We start from the raw sequence: 18,189 nt of genomic DNA on the forward strand, positions 1-18,189 counted from the left end.
CCAGGAGTTGATTCTTATCAAGGAATTTAGAATAGGTATTAGTTCTATAATCTCCATAGCTCCATTAAACAGATCTCCTCAACGGTGATGAACACCAGACACATGCAATTTTGTACATGCGTTCAACTATGATGGTTAATATCAAAGTCCGTACAATTTACAATACGAACTAAAAGTATTCAAATGGAAGCCAAAAACTAGTTGTCATCTTTATGTCAGTTGTATGGAAAATTAGGTCTAGCGTACTGGTATTTTCTTATCTTATCACGTCATTGGTCACAATAATTGATAGGCAAAACAATTTCTTTGGGCAACACGAAGAAACTAAAAATTACAGTATCGATACTATCGATAGTGCATTTGATAATCAGCTTCAACACTATCGATAGTTGACTATCAATCGGTCGGCAACACTAATGTAAAAAAAATTCTTTTCTTCGATGTAAACAAACAAAAAAAAAGGTCGATTTGATTATTTAACATCCGACTTTTCATGTGTTGTCTTTATAAACTACCTACAAAATAACAATGTGGCTAGCAAATTTTACAATGTTGAAAATAAATGTTTGTGTTTCATAGTAGTTCTGTTCAGAAAAGCTACAGAAAAACAAAGTTCTACTGTAAATCATTTTGTAAGATATTTTTATTATTAGCCTCGACCCCGGTATCTAGATAATTTAAGCCCTATCTAAGTGACATTTTGAATGTATAAAACTACAAGCCTAAATACAAACACATTTATGTATAAGTATTTTTAATGTAGATAGGCATAAAGAAAATTAATTGTGGATTACTTTATGGCGAAAATTAATAACCAATTATTTTTCTGTTCTTTTACATGTATTTATGATGTCTAATATCTTTAATCATCAAATTTTAAGTACATCTTAGCAGATCAGAAAGTAAATATGGATTTCAGTTCGCACAATCCAACAACATCTAATGCTCTCAACCTAGCCGCCAGAAGGAATGATGTGAATGCTGTCAGATCACTGCTCCAAAAAATTAATCCCAATTGTGTTGACAATAGAGGTTGGACTTGTCTCCACGAAGCAGCTGATAAAGACAACTATGAATGTTTGCTGTTGATTTTAGAACATCCTGACTGTCGGCCACTTGCTGAGACTCATGAAGGTCACACTGCACTTTACATTGCTTGCCGTAAAAAAAGATCCATTAAAACAATTAAAGCCCTTTTAGACAGTGTACCTGATATAGCTAACTATGGAAGCAATGAAAGTGTTACTCCTTTGCATATAGCTAGTGGCCAAGGAAGAACTTTTCTAATACAGTTATTATTAGACTATGGTGCTTTAATAAATGTACAAGACTTTGATGGTGATACACCTCTTCATGATGCAGCCATGAAATCAGAACGGGAAGCTGTGGAAGTCCTATTACATGCTGGAGCTGATCCAGAAATTAAGAATGATCCTAATTTGTTTACTCCGTTTCATTTGGCATGTGGCCATGGTTGCATTGATACAGTCAAAACTATGTTTCCGTATGTCACTGACATCAATATGCTGTCAGCAGCAGGAGAGAGTCCGCTGATGGTAGCAGTCAGGGGTGCGTCTGAAGAAGTTGTATCTTTTTTACTGGAAAACAAAGCTGATCTTCTTATAAGGAATGTTGAAAATCAATCAGCCCTAGATATGTCTTTGGCTTTAGGCTATATACCAGTATTCAAAATGTTGTTATCAGCCACACCAAAGCAACACATTAGCTCAAATATAATGCTTTATGCTTGTAAGCCACATTATTTCAAGACTGAAATTTTGGAAGCATTGTTATACCACAATGACTTGGGACCTGAGTTTTTTGACTTTATAGAATCTTTTCATGTGACCTTAGAAACGATAGGAAACTTGGAACCATTTTACCTGACAAATGCTCCTTTAAATTCATATTTGAATATTTGTGAATATATTTACAATCAATCACCAGAGAAGTTTAGAGAGTTTTTTTATTTGTTTCTTTCAAGAGGTGTGTCAGTTGATGCCATAGACATTAATGAGTGTCCTCCTCTAGTGTATATACATTATTCTGGACACACAAATTCATTTCCAGAAGTAAGTAATTTTTTTGGTAACATGTAAAAAAGGAGTTGCAATCGCAAGCAATTGGTGGCAGTTTTAATGATGGGATAACATTGAGCTCAGGAAAAAATTTACAAAATGCCTGATTTATATAAATTCTAGGTGGATTTTAAGTATTTTAAGATTAATGGAGATTAAAGTATGTAGTAGTTATTTCAAACAAATAAACAATGAATGATGAAAAATATATGTGCTGTGTGCTTATGTACAGCACTTATATATAGGATCACTCCATCTCTTTTCTATGGATGTCGTAAAAGGCGACTGAGAGATATACACATTTAAATCCAAATTGGAAAACTGTAAAGCTACTTGTTTATACCTACACCAAACCTTTTTCTTTTTAGGTCTTTAAAATACTCAGAGAACACGATTGCAATGTAGATTACTGCAGTGCCCGAACATGTACAGACAAAGACAACTGTGTGCCTGATGCGTTCATAGCGTCCCTTACATCGGACGCGGAGACGGCGCCGTATATGTTGCCATACAGCTTACATTGCGACCCTGCTACTCTGCTTAAATTCGCTTTTGACAATGGAATAGGAAACAGGTTATCTTTACAAGTAAGTGAAAGAAAAAAAAAATTATGCAGAAGTAATTGCATTTTCAATTAAACCATTGTGAGGATTTTGTCATATGACGAATCAAATAAAAGCGTAATGCTCCATTTATCTTAACAAGAAATGTATTAATTAAAAAATAATTCTTTTTTCAGTTGCAGGCCAAAATAATTTCTATGATTGATGAAAGCTACGAAGGAGTTTTCGCCGAACATATTTCAAATTTAGTGCCGTCGCTGAGGCATATATGTAGATTGAAAATAAGAAGTATATTGAGAAATAGAAAAGGCGGAGTGAAATCTACTAAAGAATTTTTTGTCATACTGGACAATTTACCGTTACCACCACTGGTGAAGAATTATTTGCGTTACGCAAATTAAATGATTATTATTGAAAGATATTACATACTAATTTGTAAATGTATTTATTAAATAAATCTGTAAATGTAAATAATATTGATAAATAACTTTCGGCATAAATGTCGGTTTGATTGCTCAAAATGAGTACTTATATAAAATTATTAAATGTGATATTTTTTCTTATCTGGATAAACTAAAATTGCATTATAAACTTAATTGATAAAATATATTACAGAAAAGATTAACCAGAAATATAGCATACCTCGCCGTATTAAGAAGTATTACGAATTTAAAATTGAGCTGGCAATAACCATAGTTTTAAGCAGGAAACCAGCTTATTATAACACTATAAGGCTATATAGCGTCCTCATTGACAGGTCTGCTATATTTTTGGTCATCCTTTAAACAGTTTTAAAAATATTTCATCCAACTATTGTCACAGTATCACTTAAAATTAGCTCCATTTGCCATGAAATCTTCGATTTCAGCAACACTGTAAATAAATAAAATAATAAGTTACATAATGGTAGTTACATTATAAATGTACCTATTGTAAGCGATGTATCAGCGTTTACACTTTTTTGTTCATTGGGAAATAAGATCATAAAACAAACGATTTCAGTTTTTTTATTTCCGAATAACCTTTATTTTTAATCGATTTATATATAATTACCAACATTTATTTTTTCTATATAATTGAGATGATAAATTACAGTGAATACTGATAAATAAATAGTTAAAAAAGTAATAGAAGTTTTACGAGAAACAATACGTGAATTTTAAGTATCAATATTGACACAATAAATGGAATAAAAATAAATTTTATTTGAGTAGTAATTAGATTATTAGGGGGATATTAATTAGATTGAAATGTTTTTGTGTTTTATATTTATTTAAAATGGGATGGGAACGACTAATTTAAAAATTTTAAATTATTAAAAAATACTAATGCTTTTTGTAAATAAAAAAAATATACAGCAACTTTTATTAAGACATCATATCCATATACGCAATATTTAAGAAAAGCAATTTATTTGGACCACTGGCCTGACTGCCAAGCTGTTATCATTTCGTGTTGATAGTTTTACAGATTATTAATATTATTCCTACAAAAAAAAAAAAACTTTTTAATATACCAGACCCTGTCCAGACCTTGTTAAAGCTTCACACCCGTGTAAATTTTAAAAACAATAGATAATTTACATTATTTTCTGTATTGACATTGTCATTTAATACAGCAATAAAACTACAATGTCAAATGAATGTAATGTGTATATAGTGGTTTTACTCACGTCCTGGGCACAAAAGTGAGGTTCTCAACACCATGATCAGTGATGAGCACATCGTCTTCTATCCGCACTCCGCCAAAACCTCGGAACCGGTCCACCACGTCCCAGTTGAAGAACTGCGATTGGGTCGGGCTGTTCTTTGCGTTTTCGAGAAGCTAAAACAAAGATGTTATAAAAAAAATAACCCGGCTCTGAATTGTTTATGATGGATTAAAAATACATAAATCCCAGTATGAAGTCTTTATGCCGTGTGGTTCTCGGCACCAATACAAAAAAGAATAGGACTACTCCATCTCTTTTCCATGGATGTCGTAAAACGCGACCAAGGGATAGGCTTACAAACTTGGGATTCTTTTTTTAGGCGATGGGCTAGCAACCCGTCTTTATTTGGATCTCAATTCTATCATTAAGCCAAATAGCTGAACGTGGCCGATCAGTCTTTTCAAGACTGTTGGCTCTGTCTAGCCCACAAGGGATATAGACGTGACATGATATAGTGTGAGGGACCGTGTCTCACCCGGGGTATGAAGTAGCAGCCCGGCTCCACGGTGAGCACCATGGCGGGCAGCAGGCGGCGCGCCGTGCGCAGGCGCGCCAGCGGGCCGCGCGGGCGCGCCGGGCAGCGCGGCAGGTAGCCGCCCACGTCGTGCACGTCCAGGCCCAGCAAGTGGCCCAGCCCGTGCGGCTGCAGGATGCCGTTTACCCCGTGCTGGGAAATGAGGCGGCAATTTCGAAACAATTTGTATTTTTTTATCGAGATGATTCTCTCTATGATGATGGTATTGGATAGTCGGCTGCAAAGTCATCTTAACTAAAATACATACATACATACATAAAATCACGCCTCCTTCCCGGAGGTGTAGGCAGAGACCACCTCTTTCCACTTGCCACGATCTCTGCATACTTCCTTCGCTTCATCCACATTCATAACTCTCTTCATGCAAGCTCGGCGGTTTCGGGTACTTTTGACCTGACTTAACTAAAATATAACAAATTAAATCATCAGCTTTCGTTTAAACACACTGTATACCACACAATACATACAGAAACACACTACGAGAAGACGGCGCTATATTATGTTTTCATCGCTTACTGACAGCATAAAACAATACATTAAACAAGTGAATAATAAAAACTAGGCATGTGTATATAGAAATTTCTAATTCTAACAAACCTCGATCATCTGATTGACGTCGCCTTTGAGGAGCCCTCCCTTCTTCAGGTGATCCAGCATCACTCTATTGGCTAACAGATGCATGTCGTGCCACATCACGCCAGGCTTTGCTTCTCTGAAAAAATTAGGTACAGGTAAAATAACATTTTAATTAATTGATTGGACTAAGTACATTCTGTCTAAAGTTTCTACATTCTGCAGTTTTTGATCTTCATATCGGTTTTGGCATGAAGAGGGTGTCATGTTTCTCTGCCATTGATTGACTACGTGCAATAAAATTGAAACCGTGCCGTGTGATTCCCGGCATCAATACAAAAAATAATAGGACCACTCCATCTCTTTCCTATGGATGTCGTAAAAGGCGACTAAGTGATAGGCTTACAAACTTGGGATTCTTTTTTAGGAGTTGGGTGAGCAACATGTCACTATTTGAATCTCAATTCTATCATTAAGGCAAATAGCTGAACGTAGCCATTCAGTCTTTTCAAGACTGTTGGCTCTGTCTGCCCCGCAAGGGATATAGACGTGACCATATGTATGTAAAATTGAAACTGTATAAAAGTTTATTGGAGCTTTTTGATTATACACGTGTGTGCGATTATCATGAATTTTGGAAAATAAAGCGTGAAATATTACTATGGAATTTACGAAGGACGGCAAGGCCTACCTATGCTTGTTTTATCTTATATCAATATTTATCTTTGAGGTTAAGACTTAGAGTAAGAGCGAGACATATAAATGTGTCCAAGCTTCCTGGAGACTTTTTCACGATCAGTGAAAGTGATCACTTATCGTCTCTTTAGCTTTGAGTTTAATAGGAAAGGTAGAAAGATAGAAAATATAAGACATTGCATTTTATCATTCGTGAAAAAATGGGCTGGACAGTACAATAATGTATACCTGATGACCGCGTCCCTGGCGAACAGCACAGCTTCGTAGACGAGTTTCTGATCGTCTGTGAATTTTCCATTTGCGGGGAATGAGCAAGTGATGTCGGCCGCGTACCCGGCGTAGTTGCCGCCCATGTCGAATAAACTATAAACATATATCATTGTTAAAATCTGTACTAACTTGACAAAAAAGCGCAACATAAAAGAGGCGCCACTTAGTGATTCGGTGGACATGGTCCTCCAAGAATTATTTGACCCCCCCTCTGGAGACCATTATTAGGAGCTAGGCTTATTAGGAGCTAACAAACTACAAGCTAAGTAATAATTAGTTTCCTTCTGTGGACCCCGAATTCCAAAGCACCCCAACTGAGGGTGTAACTAATAACGCGCAATGAAAAGTCAACAGTATTTTCACCACATTTACCATTTATTCATCATCCAGGCCGCTCGTTATACTAAGATGGGTCATCTTAGTATAACGAGCGGCCCCAACTTAACACGCCAAATGATCTGACTGAATTATTGTATGTCTTGTGAAGATAGATCACAGTGACACGAACTGTTTTGTATCATCTTTTCTACCTGTGTTTCCGCAATAAAGAGATTTGTATTTGATTAGACAGAAAGAAAGAGACAACACCAAGTTTCTCACCACATATCCCCTTTCGTTAGCATCTTGGTGTTGGGCGCTGCGGCGTGTCCGTAATGAAGCGTGGCGGCGTTGTGTCCCGAGCCGCAGATGCAGGTGTACGACACGTGCCGGCAGCCGCCCACGCGGTAGCAGTGATCAAGGAACACTGACTCGCATTGGTACTCCATTAGACCTGGCCTGGCGAATAGCATCACCTGGAAGAAATTACATACATACATATTATCAAGTCTATATCCCTTACGAGGTAGAGCAAGCTAACAGTTTAAAAAAAACTGAATAGCCACGTTCAGCTGTATGAATTTTTTAATGGAGTAGGTAGAAAACAAATTATTTTAGGATCTATTTATTGTTCTGTACACAGCATGAATGAATCATTTTCAATTTACGCTGTTATTGTATTACCGCAAACAATAGCAATATTCCTTTGCAACTAAAACAATGTAATATGATTCGCTGACCTGTTTGTGAGCGTCAGATGACACTTTGCACACGTAGCGCAATACTTCGATTTCGGCTGGCGTTTTGACGACCCGCCTGTAAAAATATATATAATCATTGTACTTACTGTACTGTATAAAAATAATTGGTACTAATTTATACCTATAAATAACAAACAACATAAGAATTGAACAAACAAAATAATACTTACAGTTCTGCTATTATTGGGAATAAAATTTCGTTGTCCACCTTGAATCTGTAACGAAATAGAAATTAAGTTAAATGTTTAAAATACAAACGAAACTAGCTTTCACTCGCAGCTTCGTCTGCGTGATATTAGCGCCATCTATAAAAGAATACAGGTTTTTTGCAAATCCCACGGGAACTTTAGTTTTAACCGGGACAAAAGGTATCTATGTCTGTCTCCAAATTCCTTAGTATATAGATATACGCAAAATTTAAATAAGATTGGTTCAGTAGATAACGCGTAAAAGGTAACAAACAAACTAACTTTCCCATTTATAATAATAGTTGGGATAGATTGCCGAATTATGATAATTTTCTATAGTTCAAAAGCTACCTGTTTAAAAAAGGTTTTTATCATACCTACAAATTGTGTGACGTTCTAGCAAAAGGTCAAGTCAAGAGTACCCTAAATCGACGAGCTTGCATGAAGAGAGTTATGAATGTGGATGAAGCGAAGAAGTATGCAGGAATAGTGGCATGTGGAAAGATGTGGTTTCTGCCTACCCCTCCGGGAGAGTGGCGTGATTTTTGTATGTAGTATGTAATTGTGTGACAATTGAATTTTCTTACTCTTCAATGCCTTCAAACACTGCCTCTTTGGCGGTGAGTCCACTATCCGTGTTGGGACCACTCTATAATCAGACAACAAAGAGGTAAAGTTAATAAATTGTTGTAATAAACAATAGAATATTCTATTGAATTAACTTTAAATATTCTTCAGTGAACAAGTTAAGATAAAAATAGTACGACAATTGAAAATCTATTATACTAATAGTGAAATAGATATAATAGGGGGTATTACCAGTGTTAGCAGCACATCAGGGTTCAAACTTTTGAGGACATCTTGCAACTGTAAAATAAGAAAGTAATGAAATTAATTAAAAAATTGTGGCTACGAGTTTCTCAATCGATACTGGTATATATGTATGTATGTTTATGAGGTTCAAAATTATTACACACAAAAAGTGCGCGCGTGCCACGTCGCTTCCACCCTGATCTAATTTCATTCTATTGCATCTGGGCCCCAAGACCATTGTACTTAAATTGCATAAACTTAAAATAAATTTCTCTCCTCTACTATTCCCATTTACACTCTTAGCTATTTCCCTTTCTGGCATGGAATTAAATTAAAAAAATTTGTCACCTCATCCACATAGTGAACTTCATCAACTGCATAAATCTTTTTGAATTCGTCGCACGACAGCAGCTTCCCCATCCAGACTTCATACTCCTCTGGTAGGCGAGGCACAAACAAGTGAGATTTACTGGTCTTCACATCCAGGGCAAAGTAGCAGCCTGGTTCACGGACCCCGCACACCCAAGTGAAGTATGCCTCCTAAAAAGTGTAAAAAGCATGGATTTGTTGCAATATGTATCCTACACATATCAAATGATACACATATTAAATTATGTCTATATCCCTTGCAGGGTAGACTGAGATAAAAGTCTAGAAAAGACTAAAAGGCGACATGCAGCTGTACTGAACAGCTTAATGATGGAATTGAGATTCGAATAGTGACGGATGTAGCTAACTTGCTTATTACCCAAGAAAACTCCCAAGTTTATTTGTCTTTCCCTTAGTCACCTTTCCAACGCCATGGAAATGATATGGGTTCTAAAGTTCCGGGAATTATGGGGCACTATAATATTACATACTACATCAATAAACTAATCAAATTACTGATAATGTTGTATTGTTCTTTAAACATTTTACATTAATGCCAACACATTAGTATTGTATAATGAGCATTTACATTTATCACTGATAGTCTTATCTCAGAATTTTGTAATGATATATAACATGTCAGTACTATAGTTTACCGGGAAAATGGGTATTGAAATATTCAAAAGATAACAATGTGAGGAAAGGAATGCTGTGATGGAAAAAAATATATAGCAACAGGAATAGAAAAGAGAATGATGATTTGTTCAATAAACAACACTTCATGCAAGCTCGGTGGTTTTGAGTACTTTTAACCTGACCTTTTACCAGGACATCCTTAATTTAAAAAGGTATATTGGTCTAGACCTTCCCACTCCTACCTTTACTTTCACATTCTCCTTGTATATTTGCTTAGTTAACCTGCTTTCATTCAGTCACTCCTTATGTAATGTAACATAGGTACATTACTAATATAACATTATTAATATACTGTAATGTTTACCTACCACAAAAACTACTAGACTGATCTTGATATTTGAGACAGAGAAAGCTTTCAAAAGTAACATAAACTATGTGTTTGGATTTTCCATGGTAGCCAAAGCACCTTAAATCTAGTACTTATATACATTAAATGACACCGCTTTGCCCAGGTGTAGGCCATGACTATGCTTTCCATTTGCCACAATCAAGGCATTTTTTAATGGATTAATTTGGATTAAAATGGATTAATTATTAATTTTCCGGAGGAAAGTGTATAAGAAGTTAGTAAAAATAATGTACATACTTGTCTGAAAACATACTCGACGTCGGTATCATAATGGTTCAAACTATCACCACCCTGCAAGACAACTATTTGGCCGGGCTTCAATTTTTCCGCTAGTCTTTCTCTATTTGTAGCAAATAAAGAGAGAGGCACTTCCAGAGTACCAGGGCCCATTGACCAAGTTGCTGCCATCGCTGCCGACGAAATAAACCGCTTTGCCAATCCAAAAGGATTAAAAACAACACGACGACGCGATAAGAGGAAAGTTTTACGATAATTACGATGAACAGATAAAGACCTAAAGTATAAATTCAACTTAGTTGGTTTTGAGTTGTAATTCAGACACTGTCTCCCTACTAAAATAATATGAATAAATCCTTTTATCAACATCAAAAACAGAGTTTTAAATAATTCTGGTAGTGGGAGCACTCATAATATGTTTAAATTGGTTTAGATGATTTTATGTACCTATTTTGAAAATTTGATCACATCAAATCATAACAGTGAGCTAAATAAATATGTCAATGCCAAACATCTGTCAACAGTGTTGCCAACGACGTATCAAGTTCCCCACTAGAATCGACCTCTAAAACCAATAGAAATCAACTAAAAAAAATCGCACCATAAAAAAAACACTAAATTTTCCACTAACTTTATTTCTGTTGTGTCGAAATTAGCACCGGATGTCGTTGTCGGATTAAGCGGCAAATATAATTCAAATTAATCAGAATAAACAAATTGTTATAAGTTTAGTTACAATTAAATAAAAATAAATGATGATTAAAATAAATGTTTAAAACAATTCGTTACGATCATAAATTATAGTAAGTGGTTGACAATAAAAAGTAACAAAGCCCATTTGTTGTCGAATTCTCAGAGACATAAAGTTTGAAATGAAATGTTGTGGCACTTGAGACTTTTGGGAAAAGCCATAAATGGCCATGTGTTAAATATCAAAATTCTATACATCTTTGTCCCAGATAAATAAAATATAAATTAAATGCGTGATTTAATTAAACAATATAAAAGTTAAGTCAACAATAGTTTATGTTGAGGAATTCATGTTTAACCGATAAAAAGTAAAAGATAGAATACATGATTTCAATCACTAAAAGGTTTTAGGAATAATTAATCAGTAAATAATAGTAATATAGAATAGAATAGAATAGAATAGAATAAATTTACTTTCAAAATTGGATACAAGGTATCACTTATTGACGTCACATAACTTAAATCTAATTATAACTACTACCGCTTCCAAAGCGCATGTGTAGAAGAAGCGGCGGAACAAACTACACTGCAGCATTTTCATAGGACGTTAATTTACAAATATAGATCTCTTAAATCTAAATCGTGGACGAATGCACATTGTCTACATTAAAAAACATGTATGAATGTAGAACTGATTATGTCAATACGAATATTTCGTCAAATAAAATAAATATAAAATAAAATACTGTACAAATTATGTCCAGATCATGTCAAAAATACACAAGCATTTAAGAGGCCATTATGTCCAGCTCGGGCCACACATGTTTATCATTAATATAATCATCCGTGCTGTAATAGGCTTTCCTACAAAGCTCAACTTTAATATACTGTTTGAATTAATGGTAATGATGATTTATTCCAATAAATTAAAAAATACAAAATTCTTAAATTCTACTAGATAAATCCACTAGCCACTAAAACTCATATTTGTCCGCTAAAAGGCAAGTCAAAACCACCAGATTTAGTGGAAATTCCACTAAGTTGGCAACACTGTCTGTCAATAGTGACATTCCTAAAAATTTTGGTATTTTATTCTGAGATTTTATGCTACTGGGTGAAAGATGGCGATAGTTATTAATTTGGTTTTGTTTTAATACAGTCTTTAAAACAAATGTGTAACTATTTGAAATTTTTGGTGATTGTTATTAAAAATGTAATGTTTCTTTTACATAGAAAGCGATTAGATTTCACTCTTAAAAGAAGTTTATTTATTTATGCTACTCAACGAAAGATGGCGCTAACGATACGTTCATAATATTTTTTTAAAATTATGTGCATCTAATAATTTTTCTTATAAGAATTTTCAGAGAAAATGTTACTCTCGAAGTCTGGTGGTGTTAAGTAGTATTTGAATGTATTCGTTAAAACTATTCCTTTTTATGTTATCTAGTAAGTATGGATATTTTAGGACAATAATAACGAAGAAGAATTAAGTATCGAATTTTAAAATGTGTGCCTATATATTCTATATAAATTCACGTCTTCCTTGCTTACTGGGTAGACAGTGCCAACTAAGCCAAGTCTTGGATATTTTATATCAATGTCTACAAATGTCCCTTTTTCGTATTATCCATACTGATAATGCGAAAAAGGGACATTAAAATAGAGTACCTATATAGTTACATACTTTTCTTCCATTTGCTTCCATATTATAAATGCATTCTATATATGTACTGCAATATATATATTTGTTGGGGGACGTATACTATTAACATGGGCGTGTGTAGAAAATATTACTGCTAGCTTGATAATTTGTAAGGCGATGTTTATTCACCGTATTAAAGTATATATCTTTTAAACCAAATACTACATGTAATATTTAGTAACTTCCTCACTCCAGTAAGCATTTTCAATAGTTTTAATAGTAATAACTAGATGGCGTTGGTTTATTTTGGTTAATTATTTCAGTTTTAGGGAAGGTAGGTACGAGGAGTATATTAATATTTACGCCCATGTCGCGTTTCAATGAAAATTGGGTTTTTGGTTTTATAATTAAATTAGGGAATATTTACTGGGATTTGAGGGTAAAGTTTGTTATCTAAAATATTATAAAATTTACTTGCGTAAATAACTTACCAATAGTTCGGTCAAGAAACGTTAGCTTATTCTGTTCAAAAAATCAGTTCTCTACAATATTAATCGTTAATTTTAGTCGATTAAATATAGAGTTAAATTAATGCAATGGATTCTAAATTTAAAAAAGACAGTGAACAGTTATTGATCTTAAAACGTACAATAAAAAATTAATAAATAGGCAGACTGCAGAGGCAGAGGTATGTACCTTGTCCTTCGATAAATTATTTATGTTATATTACATTATTAAATGTTAATTGTAATAAAGTTACGATATGTCTGAAAAAAGGTGATGAACCAACTGTTTGTGGGGATCGATAAAATCTCAGAGGAATAGTTTTTGTCCATTGGAAGTCAGTACATATACCTACTTACCATACAATGTCAAAAATTTCACTGAGACTGTCGACACACTATTGATATATATTTATATTTTTCAATATATAATCTACAAGGTTACAAGTTAGGTGTTACATGACAATAAATACACATACATTTTACTTTTGATAAAATTGATTCCATTTATTTATTAAGTATTTCTTAACTACATCACAAGATCGACGATAAATTAAACTATCTAAAAATCACAAAATGCACTAAAACATGCACACATGAAAATATTACAAAGATATTTTATACCCGATTTGGTACAATTATTGTACATGCAACTTCATTATAACGAATAGTATTTTCTTGTAAATTATGGTATTGCCTAAAAATTTCCTAGTTTGGATTATGTTGTCAATCGCAACAAAATATCTACAATTCGTTTACTTTACTACATGTAATTGCGGCATGTTTAATATTTAACTGTAACTCCATAGTAGGTACGTATGTAAGTACTGTTACTTCTACAATCACTTTAAACCGTAAGATTGTAAACAGAGACATAGGTACTAAGAAGTTAGAATAGGAAAACAATTTGATTGTCATGCTCTAGTTAATAACTTAGAAAACATGGGTAAAAGTAATCTTAATTAATTATTTATTACTAAAAATCAGTATAGTGTGCATAGGATAAGGTAGGTATTATTTTTTATTATTATGAGCTTTGGGAGAAGGCAACAATATTATACACATCAATATTGTTGCTTATATTTAAATCATAATTAAAGTAGGTAGTAGTTATGACGTAATCCATAGTTAAAGCTCTTGAATACTTTATATTAATATTAAATTTAATAAAAATGGAAATGTGTCAGAATCAGAGCAACTTTTATAATTCAATTTCTAACTAAATAAAGGTTATTTAGAATGCATTACAATACTCGACGTTGGTTACGTCATTCAGTACTTTGATCAGTTAAGGTCACTATAAAACGAAGAATAAATATTATGATTGTAGAGTATGCGCGGCCATTTTGGTTGGTTCTCGTGACTCGTGTCGTGTGTGACACGTCATAGCTGGCCGTCTCTGTCTTACACGCTCTCTGCATATAGCACCATTGTAACCCGACACGTTTCGTACACACAAGCGATTTCACAACACCTTCCACACTTTCACAAATTAAATGTTTTGTTTATAAATTATGAATCCACAGATATCTCGTGACAGGGTTGTTTCTTTTCTTGTAATCTCCGAACAGCCTCAGCTACAAGAGCTCTCTGTTCTAATAATCTTTCGACGAGGTCTACAGGTTCTTGCTTTCTAATATAATAAGGTGCAGCTCGTGCTCTTGCCTGTAGGTGGAGCTTTTGTTTCAGGCCAAGGGTGAGTTCTTCTATGGCTGGTAATCTACTAGGTCGTCCTTGTTCTTCAGACGTATTTCGGGTATCGTATCTTGTTTTCTCTTTCAGCATAGTGACGGAAGACACAATAAGGACAAGTGTATGACTTAGATTACAAATTGAGGATTTGACTTGCACGACAGACGACGCGCGGCGCGACACCGTTTGCGAATAACGAATGAATGAGTGAGTGAGCCAGCTCGACCCCAGCGTAGGATAAACGGGTGTCTGCGGGTGGAAGGGTGAGGGGGAATGACGTAGACGGAGATGCGCAGCCGTGCCGGGCTGTATACAAACAATACGATGGACGTAAATAAACACAAGACAGACTGTAATGTGAACGGTGAATCTTTGAGTTAGTGGACCAGGTACTCAGTTAAACCTGTCGGTCTGCCTACACAATCTAAAGATAGATATATAGAAGTAGAATAACGTTGCATATTTCCTACTTATCTGTTTTTTCTCATTACCTACTTGTAAAATAGACAGATGATTGAGGTCAAAGCACTTTGAAGAAAGTACACGAAGCATGAATAAATACCTAAAAAAATTTACTATTAAAACAAAACCCGTTCTACTTTTCCTAAATGAATTGAAATACCTACCTATACTTTAATATCGATGGCTTTAATAGAATTATTTTATGCTTAAGTAGGTAGGTACCTATGTTGTAAATATGTCTAATGTCGACTAGGTACTTACCATGTTATTTGGCAAGTAGAAATGATTATTCTAATAATTTATATATGTGTGTGAATACACTTAAAAACATACCTACCTTCCTAACCACACATTATTTTTTATACATTACGTAGAATACAACGTGTTATTATCTATGCAAGATACAAAATACGATTCATATCAAAACAAACAATATTGTAATTTCCTTCTTAGACTTAGACTTGTTGTTTTAGTTGTTCTGGTGTACGAAAATTTTGACTAGGTATTGATATTATAAATAGTTTAAACTGAATGTACCTACTTACATTGTACTTACCTACCTACCTATCTCAGGTATTTTATATTGCAAGTAATAAATCTTCACGATAATATGCTCATAATTAAGTCAATCGAATAATTTCCATTTAATTTAAGTTAATATTAATAATAAGGAAGGTACCTACAATTAAATTGGTTTTTCCACGCCGCTTATATAAATCAACTAAATATCACAAATTACTTTTAATAATTACTCAAATATCAGATACACAATTAGTATTAACTTCCTGATTTTTTTTGGCAAATATTATGATTTACGTTATCTATTTGTAAACAAATGACCACGTCTTAGATTAGTATTCTTTATCAATGTTTCTTTAAAAGACATACCTACCAAAAAACAATTGAAATGAACTCTGATGATCGTTCGTAGGAAAAAACCTGAGTAGACTCAGGGCAATGTCCGGTATGAATTTTGGTTCAACGGAACAGTCAGAATTCAGACAACTGTATACACCTACTTATGTTGATGGTTATTTACACATTGAGTCATCGTTCCCCGTCAACACAAATGAAACGATATGATTAACGACATTATTCTTACACGAATGGAGTTGATTACGATTATTAGATGTAAGGTAAATTATATATGTAGTACAGTGTTTATTTTATGATTTTGATTGTCGATTTTTATCAGTTAGACATAATATAGTAACAGAAATTTGTTTATACATATTTATATTGGCTTCTGCTGGAATTTCCATTAGTGAGAAGTTGGTGAGAAATATCTATAATTTTACGTAACCCGTGAGGAAATGCTTTTCTTTATAGAAAGTAAATAACTACCTAAATACAATATACCTACCTATGTAGGTACTACGTATATATTTTGTACAAACATCTACCTATAAAGGTACGAACCTATTATTTAGAAGTCTAATAAAATTCGTGGAAATAAATTTAAATTTTTTATTATGTTTTATTCATTTGTATTTGACAAATGAATATTATACTTCCAGAATGTATAATGTAACTTTACCATTACCAGGCAATAACTATTTTATGAGTAGCGCCATCTCGTACCGAATAGCATAAAGATTTATCAAAATAACCAAGTTTGTGAAGTTCTTTAACAGGAGCGCTAGCGGGCTTCCAATGATGCGATGTGATGATCAATGTCTTAAGAATATTATTTTCCAAGTTCGATATAGAATGCAGAAGACAGACTTACTGACTGTGACCTGAATGACGTGGATCTGTAATCTGTTGTTGTGGAAGATATTTCAGGGAATTTGATTTGAAAAATTATTCAAAAGAGATCGTGTGGTCCCATAGAGATTTGGTTAAGGTCTCGTTATAAATGTGGTAGATATTCCAGGGAACACGTCAAAAATGAATAGAAAAAGCTCTTTTGTATTTATCTATCTTAGTGACGTTTAAAAACTAGTACCACACATAAATATATAGGTAACAAGTAAATCAGTAGGGTACTAAGCTAACTTAAAATGAGCTTATGGAGAGGTGGAGAGCAGATGTTATGCAGTTAATGATCAAATAAATAAATTTTATAAAAAATTAAAACCGACTTCAGAAAAGGAAAGCTGAAATTTCAACTAACGATAACATCCTACCTAGGCGGTCAGTAGGTTGGTACCTACTATCGCCTAAAACTAAAATCCCAAGTTTATTAGCCTATCCCTTATTCGCCTTTTACGACATCCATGGTAAAGAGAAGCTGTGGTCTTATTCTTTTTTTTATTGGTGCCGGGTACCACACGGCACTCGGATTACACTTACCTCTAATAAAAAAATGAAATTTAAAACCAAATATTTCAGAAACGGAGCCCTAAATCGTCAAATTCAGATTTTTATTAAGATTTCATTACAACTTTTCTATTATATATTTAACCGTGAAGAAACAGACAGATATGGCGAAACTTTTAATATACTTGCTTGTTTACTGCGGAACCCCAAAAAGTTATCTCGTCTGATTAAAACTACCTAAGTAGGTACTTATACTTTTTTTGATATATAATTTTTATTATTAGTCATACTAATTAAAAATTAAATTAAATTAGGCCACAGCCAATAGGTACCTAAGTATAATGATTTGTTTAATTTTTTGACTTTTTCCGAAATAGATGGAGTTTCTAGACCGGTACAAAAATTTCAATGTTTTGCATTTTCTCCTTTGTTTTATACCCTGGATATTTGTAAGACTATTTTTATGGTTTTGTCTTTCAATGGTTGTTAGATAGTATTAGCAGTGGAGGTTAAGCTCCAAAATAAAGATGTTATTTGAAGATGATGTTCTGCTTTTTTAATCCTCATCAAAATTCACGATATTCTTTAGTAAAAATTTAATAAAGTGTTTTCAATCATTGAGAATTTGTTTTATTATTTTTCCTTTAGTCGCCTACATCGACATCCTCATTATGTAATGGCTGGTTCTTTCATTTTCATTGGCCACAACCTAATGTTTATTTTGGTAACAAGGTACCAATAACTTATAAATATCGATACTCTGAGCCTACAACAAATG

The 18,189-nt window shown here is 33.7% G+C and overlaps 2 protein-coding genes across 3 annotated transcripts; one reads left to right on the plus strand and one right to left on the minus strand.

Annotated features, from left to right (window-relative positions):
• The first annotated feature begins 416 nt into the window (after positions 1–416).
• On the plus strand, positions 417–3,427 carry LOC106138376 (ankyrin repeat and SOCS box protein 3-like). Of its 2 annotated transcripts, XM_013339509.2 has the most exons (4): positions 417–632; positions 882–2,072; positions 2,447–2,665; positions 2,818–3,427. In XM_013339509.2, exons 2-4 carry the CDS (start codon positions 909–911, stop codon positions 3,040–3,042), a joined length of 1,608 nt encoding a protein of 535 aa, XP_013194963.2. In that variant the 5' UTR covers positions 417–632; positions 882–908; the 3' UTR covers positions 3,043–3,427. The 2 variants fall into 2 exon arrangements, with proteins under 2 accessions (XP_013194963.2, XP_060804006.1); XM_060948023.1 differs by having other exon boundaries at positions 417–2,072.
• Positions 3,070–10,641, minus strand: LOC106138375 (xaa-Pro dipeptidase). Its single transcript, XM_013339508.2, has 12 exons — positions 10,158–10,641; positions 8,855–9,046; positions 8,513–8,560; positions 8,281–8,342; positions 7,676–7,720; positions 7,485–7,560; positions 7,027–7,220; positions 6,385–6,519; positions 5,485–5,599; positions 4,828–5,019; positions 4,314–4,465; positions 3,070–3,514 (listed from the first exon to the last, which is right to left on the minus strand). Exons 1-12 carry the CDS (start codon positions 10,524–10,526, stop codon positions 3,466–3,468), a joined length of 1,629 nt encoding a protein of 542 aa, XP_013194962.1. The 5' UTR covers positions 10,527–10,641; the 3' UTR covers positions 3,070–3,465.
• Between the last annotated feature and the right edge of the window lie 7,548 nt (positions 10,642–18,189).

Source organism: Amyelois transitella, chromosome 15 (assembly GCF_032362555.1).
Source record: "Amyelois transitella isolate CPQ chromosome 15, ilAmyTran1.1, whole genome shotgun sequence".
NCBI classification, from domain to species: Eukaryota; Metazoa; Arthropoda; class Insecta; order Lepidoptera; family Pyralidae; genus Amyelois; species Amyelois transitella.